Source organism: Arachis duranensis, chromosome 7, assembly GCF_000817695.3.
Source record: "Arachis duranensis cultivar V14167 chromosome 7, aradu.V14167.gnm2.J7QH, whole genome shotgun sequence".
Taxonomy (NCBI): Eukaryota; Viridiplantae; Streptophyta; class Magnoliopsida; order Fabales; family Fabaceae; genus Arachis; species Arachis duranensis.
This window is the reverse complement of record NC_029778.3, coordinates 22,219,496-22,227,596: the sequence shown is the minus strand read 5'-3', so window position 1 is coordinate 22,227,596 and position 8,101 is coordinate 22,219,496. Positions and strand designations below refer to the sequence as shown.

General features: G+C 38.4%; 1 protein-coding gene across 2 annotated transcripts; it reads left to right on the top strand.

The window, feature by feature from the left end:
• The first annotated feature begins 557 nt into the window (after window positions 1-557).
• LOC107458342 (protein FLX-like 1) lies at window positions 558-5,360 on the top strand. Of its 2 annotated transcripts, XR_008001444.1 has the most exons (5): window positions 558-1,203; window positions 2,329-2,495; window positions 2,598-2,680; window positions 2,945-3,099; window positions 4,958-5,360. XR_008001444.1 is itself a non-coding variant. In XM_016076551.3 (4 exons), the coding sequence occupies exons 1-4, from the start codon at window positions 683-685 to the stop codon at window positions 3,032-3,034; spliced, it is 861 nt and encodes a 286-aa protein (XP_015932037.1). In that variant the 5' UTR covers window positions 558-682; the 3' UTR covers window positions 3,035-3,277. The 2 variants fall into 2 exon arrangements, 1 of the variants encoding a protein (XP_015932037.1); XM_016076551.3 differs by lacking the exon at window positions 4,958-5,360 and having other exon boundaries at window positions 2,945-3,277.
• Window positions 5,361-8,101: the final 2,741 nt, after the last annotated feature.

Here is an 8,101-nt window from a genome sequence, read left to right as displayed (position 1 = left end):
ATTCACGGCGGCGGTTGTCGTTCGTTGGCAGAACGGCAGAACCTCGAGCCTCGACGAGCTTAGGGTTTGGGAGTGGGAGTGTTCTTCGAAGAGTAGCTGATTCAGCCTTCTTTTTTTTTTTAAAAAAAAGCCAAACGACGCCGTTTCATTAGCTGGGAGAGAACCGATAACTGCAGAAATCGCACTAGTTCGCTCAGTTCGCTGGTTAACCACCAGGTCGGCCGATTTTTCAACTGATTTCTTGCAGTGCAGTTTTGTGGATAGACCGAATCGGCTAAATGATTGGTTTCCAATTAACCTAGTTGAACCGACCCGGTTCGCTCAGTTCGCTGGTTAACTACCAGTTCAACCGATTTTTCAACTGATTTCTTGCAGTGCAGTTTTGTAGATAAACCGAATCGACTAAATGATTAATTTTCGATTAACCCAATTGAACCGACCGGTCGGATCCAATTTTCAGAACATATAAATATTGTCGATATTAAAAATAATTCCTAACACAACTACACATAACCACTATTCAAGTGTAAAACATTAAACTCCTCTAGATATGGAAATTAAATTCTTATTATACTAGGAGATGAAAAATCCTTCAAATATTTGAAAAATTTCTTAGAATTTTCTCCCTAAGAAGTAGAGTGAGTTCTCACACTGAAAATACATAACCTATCCAGAAAAGAACATGGCGGGGCGCAAGCCCATAGGGTCTTCCCACCCTCGCCTCGACGTCAACCACCGTCTCCCCCACCCTTCCTCCTCCGCCGCCGCACGCGCCCTCCCTATCGCCGTCCTCGAGGAACGCGTCGAAGCTCGCCACCGTCAGATCCAGTCCCTCCTCGTTGACAACCAGCGCCTCGCCGCTACCCACGTCGCCCTCAAGCAGGACCTCGCCGCTACACAGCTCGACCTCCGCCGTATCTCCTCCGTCTCCGCGGAACTCAAGGCTGAACGCGACGCCGAGGTACGCCGGATCTACGAGAAGTCTCTTAAACTCGACACCGATGCTCGCGCTGTCGCTGCCATGTCCGCCGAGCTCGACCAGGTCCGCGCCGAAGCTCGTGAGCTCGCCTCCGCCGGTGAGGAACTCGCCGCGAAGCTCAGCTCTGTCGAGAGTGACCTCGCCAGGGCGCGTGCGGAGGCTCAGGTCGTGCCAGCAATCAAGGCTGACATAGAGATCGTTCGCCGCGAAATTCAGCGAGGAAGGTATAACAATCTTTTTCCGTGCTCTTCTTTGTTATTTGTTTGCACTTATTTATTTATTTAAAAAGATGATTAGTGGGTTTTGTTGCTGCTGTTCTTGTTGTTTATTTGTGTTAATGGCATTTTCTATTTATATTGATGCTATTGTCAAACGGATGTGTAAGTTAGGATTTTTCTTTCTCTATAATTTGGTAATGAGGTTGGTGTTTGTGTCAGTGAAATTGAAATTGAAAAGCATGCTTAGCTATTTTTGCCATGTGATAACAAGTATTGTGATTTCGTTTTTGTTCTTATTAAGGTTTGAAAGATGAAACTAGAGACTTAAGTTTACGGTAAACCCTAGATACGACAATGTATCAACCAGTGTTTTTTATATATATAATTGTAAATTAGATTTTCCTTAAGATTTTCATTTTTAGTATGTGGAAATAATTAGTTTCAAGGCCAAGAAAAAGTTGAGCTTGTTGGCAATGTTAGAGCTTGTGAATCCTGTAAGAAAAAATTTGAGCTGGCTATCATGTGTCATTGATAATGCTTGTGTTAGTTTGATATGCAATAGCAGCCATTTGGGTTTGCCTTATCTCTAAGCAAGTGTTTGCTTCTGAATCTTTCAATTATGACCTGTTGGAGTTTAATGTTATACAGCACAGACTGGAGCTTATTGTTCTTTATCCTTAGTTATTTCATAGTTTGAGTCACAAATTGAAATTTCCTTTCCTTATTGAAGCTGCATAATATGGTAGTTGATGTTAGAATTCTTTTAATAATATGATTTCCTGAAAACCTGATAGAGTTGAAATGAAGGCAATTTCAAAATTAAGGCTTTTGGATTACTGTGCAGTGTGTAGAATAACATGTCGATTTTATCCAAGATATTAGTTGTATGCTCTGATTTCTTTTATTAAACACTGATCAGTTCCATTACTTGTCTTCATGGACCAAAATACTGCTGACCATCTAGGTGTTCTAAATTTGTGTTGACTACTGAACCTAGTTTTCTAATTCCACCATCCTGTGTCTTCCTGTTTGAAGAGTGATCTATCCTGCAGCTACTCAGATGTTGGGGAAAGGGTCACATAGTTTTGTATATCACGCATTTTTTTAACTAACATTTATTTATGCATATAGGAATGCTGTTGAACTCGAGAAGAAGACATATGCTGCCAATCTTGAGCAAAGACGAACAATAGACAACAACATGATTATTATGGCCCGTGAAATTGAGAAGTTGCGTACTGAGCTGGCTAATGCAGAAAAGAGGGCGAGGGCTGAAATTACTGAAGCTAGAAACCCAAGTAATTCGATTTTCTTGGTCATTCATCTTGAAGTGCTCACTGAATACAATAGAATAATAGCTTGAATGTTGTTTTGAAATCCGTGGAGTTGCTAATATGTAGGTCCTGGATATGTTGCAACTCACAATCCAGAGGTGGGACATGGAGGAATGTCATTTCCTCCTGATTCATATAGCATGCATCAGGTATATATGGCTCCATGTTACACACTGTTTTATTTACTCATTATTATCAGTCTTCAAGTAATTACACCATCAAATTGCATCAAGATAACTGCTGACATTCGACCATCCTCATTCCTTGATGTACTGATTCATTTAGGGAGAAAAGGCAACTATTTTATTCTTGAATTTGGACTTTGGTAATATACAAGGATACTATTGTTTTTGCTAGTATATGTGTGAAACTATATATTGAAGATAAATAACTAAATTTGCTTGACATTTCAGATTCAACAGGGGGTTGATGGTCATCATCAATATGCATCTGGAACACTACATCATCCATATGACATGCAGCATACACATGTGCCTAGATAGCAACCAACAATGTTTCATTCTTGAAAGAAGAGAACGGAAACTATGTAAAGGAAAACTTCAAACAGGTGATGCCACCTTGTTTTCTGAAAGAAACTAACGAAATAACAAATCTATTTTTCTGATATCTTAAGATAGTCATTAGTTCCTAAGCTTGTATATATGTGTTGTTGTTGATTCTTAAAAAAAATCTTACAATCCAACATCTTAATAGTTTACAATTGAAGACAAACTGTATTTAATGTCTGCCATTATTCCACTGAAGGATCATAGTATCCATCAAGCAATCCTTAGAAGAACCCTTCTTTGTTACATAGGCAGCACATCTTCCTCAGGTTGTGTTTGGTAGTTAGAAAACACAAACATTGGTAAAAAGACAGAAAATTTTATATATCTTCTATTTCTACTCTTTAGGATAGAAAATACAGGAAATTTGTCTATTAGAATACACTTGTCTTCTATACTTGTCTCTAGCTCCAAACACGATCTTTGTATTTCCTTATATCCATTCTTCTGTTGCTGTCTTATCCTAACTACTGGTCTCAGTGTGAAGGGAAAAGATTTCATGGCTTCATTAACGTAGCCACATAGTTTCTTCCCTTTTTAATAACCCTGATGGCTTCAGCCTTCAAGAGAGTCATTGTCAGTTGTCAGACAAGATTGGCACAATGCATGTGTCTCTGACAAGTCTCAAACCACGGAAAACAGGCTATCAGTTCAGCAAAATGATTGAAGCTTGAATGAAACAAGAAAAGCCACCCGACAAAGTACATTAACTATATCTAATAATGCACCACAACTATTGGAGCAAGATTACCCAAAGCATGGCCATTAACATAAGGTGTGTTCTAGGGTGCCTAAAATTCGCACGTTTTAACTTCACAAAAGAGAGTCCCATCTCTGAACACTCATATTTAGGCACATTAGAAATGTCCTTAACATTAACCTTGACAGTTCAAGAGGAAGCAAAACCTACCCATTTTAGCTATGCTTAGAGATTTAGACTGATAATTACCCACTGAAGAAAGGTGAGCAATCCACTCCTCTATGTTATTTATTTTTGTATCCGTCCTTTTTCTATGTCGCTCCACTTACTTTTTTTCCATTTTCCTTTTTTTTTGTAATTTTTTTTTTTACTTTTTTAGCCTTTGTGTTTTAGTGCCTATGGACATACTCCTTTGGTATGTACATATTCCTTTGGTATTTACATATAAGATATAACGTGGAGCTTTCTATGGGGGGTCCAAACTTGGTTGAGAACTTTAAGGTAGCGTTTGTTTTGAGGTAGTAAGACAGAGATTGGGATTTAGTATCATGTTTGTTGATCTAGAGACTAGTACTAAAATTTCAGTACCTCTAAAAAGTGGGGTCACGGGAGACTGAAATTTTTGGAGACGTAAATTGAAACTTTAATAACATTTTATACTTAAAATGCTCTCATTTCAATTAATTAATTCTAATTTTACCTTTTGCGCAAATTAAATTAGAGTTTCATTCTTATTTCAGTATTTGTCTTCTACTTTACACTAAACACAATACTAAAATTTATTTTAGTTTCTGTCTCTTAGTCTCTGTCTTTCTTCCAATCTAAATTTGAAAACAACAGAGGGTTTTGTTGGGTCTATTTTATTTGAGCACCTTTGTCCCTTTTTAGCCAAATTTCATTTTTGTCCCCATACTTTAGGGTGCTTTCAAAATTGTTTTTGACTTTCTTTTTCAATTCAATGTATGTCCTTAAACATTTTATTTTTTTGCAATGATGCTCTTTCATCCAAATTTGAAATGTTTCTTATAGTGCCCCTCTTTCATCTTCTTTCTTGTTTTCTAAATTACTTTTGTCATTTAAAATGTTACTGCAAACACTGGTACTACCACTATAACCATCAACGACAATCTAAACACATGATAACGAAACAACAAATGCAGTGAGGATAAAAGTAGAATCAATGGCAACAAAGCTGACAGCAGGGTTAGTTAGAGGTGGTGGAGTCTGATGAGGGCGAAGGAGAGGCAGTTGCTGTCGAAAAAGATAAGTGATGAGGGAGGGACGGATCGTTGTTATTGAAAAATTTAAAAACACTAGAGCTGCAAACAAAACGGAGAAAGATTTTATGGTCGATTTCAAGATACCCCAAACTTTATGGAGCTTACTTCAGTGCCACTATTCCCAGCCAATTGTCACGATTTTGAATATACTCTAATGCAATCTTGTCAGAATTTGGATTTACTCAAATTCTTGAGTTAAGACCAAGTCAACCTAACCTTCAATACTTAGCAAGAAAGCTAAGAACACAAGAAAACACAAGAGAAATAAAATTCTGGTAGAAAGAACATTTTATTACCAAAGTGTTTATTATAAATTACTCATACATCACAACACAAACTTACTCCTCCATTTATAGCCATTCATTTTCTCAATGGACAGTTAGAACTAAATCTAATCAACAGTCTAGATCAAGTGTCCAAAACATTCATAACAAATATCTAACCTACCATATTTTTCTAATATTTTTATATTATTTTATATTACTCTTCATATTTCTAGATATATATACACTCTTCTAGAATATTCTATGACCTTCTAGAATATTTTAGAATCTTCTAGGGTCTTCCAAGACCTTTCAAGGCATTCTAGAATATTTTGAAACCATCCAAAGTATTTTCAAACACTGTAGAATACTATACAAATACTGTTAAATGTAACATCCTAAAATTTACTATGACATAATGCACACTAATGTTAGAGATAGGTATAGAAAATTTTAAGAGAGAAGGATTTTTTTAAATAAATAAAATAAATGTTTTAATTACCGAAATATACAAATTTGAGCGTTTTTATCGATATGTATTGCATCTTTTATCTCGTTTACATTGTAAACGAGATAAGGCCAAGAAGAAATTATACGTATATATCTTTTACAGTGTAAACGACTTAAGAGAGTAATTATGACGTTTATACTGTAAACAAGATACGTTAAGACAAATTTTCAACAGCTATAAAAGGACGTGCAATCCTTTGTATTTTTCACAAATATTTTACTACTTTTCTATCTATTCCTTCCAAAAATAAGCCAAAATGTCTAGTAGTAGTGGATACTTAGTCGTAAGTGTGTATCCAAATTGCCGTATGAGAAATAGTGATAACAGGGTGACATTTGAGGGTGAGAATCCCATTTTGTTACGTACTCGGCTAGTAAGTTCATTGGCAGAATTAAAGAGTCTGAAATTAGGTAGCGTCGGTGGTAGCGGGAGAAATGAGATTGGAAGGATGGGGTATATGTTGTTAGCACCGATGGAAAATAGAGTTTTTCGGTTTCGTCTGTTTTGGCTTCATGGCGACGAGCATGTGCGCCTGATGTTTGACATCCATGGGAGAATCATGTTGGAGCAAGTGATGTTGCTCTTTGTGAAAGTTGGTGACGTTAGTGGCGATGGATCTGGGTCGTCAGACTTCATTCAGGATGACCCACTTTTCGTACCACCACCATTCATGTTGGCAGTCCAGTGGAACACATGGAGGTCGATGGAAAAGACTCTGACGAGGAGTATGTTGTGGATAGCAACGAGAGTAGTTCCTCCGAGAATGATGATGAGGAAGAGTTTCTATCAGAGATTCCAATTGAGGCATCACGTAAGTATCTTCTGCCTCCCTTTCACTCAATTTCGGCCTTGTCATTTGTACCCAATCACTATGGTTGATTTGGACGCGATGTAAGAGAAGAACCTATTTTTCAACAAGGGTGAAGAAGATTACAACTTGGACGGTGGTGTGGAGTTTAGGTTGTTCACAATTTAAAAGTAGAGATGTAGTAATGCAGGGTGTAAAGAAGTACATTCGAAGAAGTGTTAAATACCGAGTTGTGGAGTCGGATCGATTAAAGTACCATGTCCGTTGTTGACAACATGCAAGATGCTGCCCTTGAAATCGGTGTTGCTCTTCGACAGAATCTCGAATATTGGTAAGTTAAAGATTCACTGTGTTCTATATTCTTAGATGTCATTGTTATGCTTGTACCTGTTTACTACTATTCTATTTCGCTAGGAAGGTGCGTAGAGTGGGAGGAGAGTACACGTGTTTGGCACCCACAATGTCGCAGGACCACCGATAGTTGGACAGCATTCTCATCTGTCGTGTTATCCTTTCCTTGCGTTGATACAATCAAACCCGTCCGTCAGCATCTCAGTCCTGCAAGGTACAATTAGACAAAGCTATCACTTCAAATTCTCGTACAGAAAAGTCTCGCAATAAGGTGTTGAGGTTGCTGCAAGCGCTGTAGAGTTATTGTCCAGGAACGACGTGTGAGATCAGCGTTGCACTGTACTATGATGGGCACCTCATGGTGCGTGATTGCAACATGTTTGACAAGGTATTTTGGGCTTTGTCTCCCTGCGTCGAAGCTTTCAAGCATTGCAAGCCGTTCATCTTCGTCGATGGTACGCATCTGTATGAAAAATATGGTGGTGTCCTGCTTATTGTAGTGGACAAGATGGTAACAATAATATCCTTCCTATAGCCTTTGTAATTGTTGAGTCTGAGACGACGAAATCATGGTTTTTTTTTTCTTACCAATTTGAGGCGACACGTCACCACACAAGAAGGCCTGTTGATTATTTCTGATAGTTCCCAAGCGATCAAGGCTGCATTAAGAGCTGAGGACAGTGACTTGGCATCCTCCGAGAGCATTTCATACTTACTGTATTTGACACATGGTAGCAAACTTCATGTCTCGTTTCAAGTCTACTGATGGCAAGAGGTATCTCATAAATGCTGCTTATAGCCCAAGCAAGGTTGGGTATGAGTGGTACATGGATGCATTGACATTGTTGTCACCGGAGATGGTGGATTGGGCTAGTAGATTCAATAAAGAGATCTGTCTACAACACTACGATGGCGATTGCCGGTTCGGTCACATGACGACGAACCTCTCCGAGTGCATAGATGTCGTTCTTAGGGTACACACTATCTACCTATATTGGCGATCGTGTGATGCACTTACGAGAAGCTGCATCAGTTGTTCGTGAGGAAGGGATGGGAGGCACACACACAGCTGGTGGTGGGTAATCAGTTTT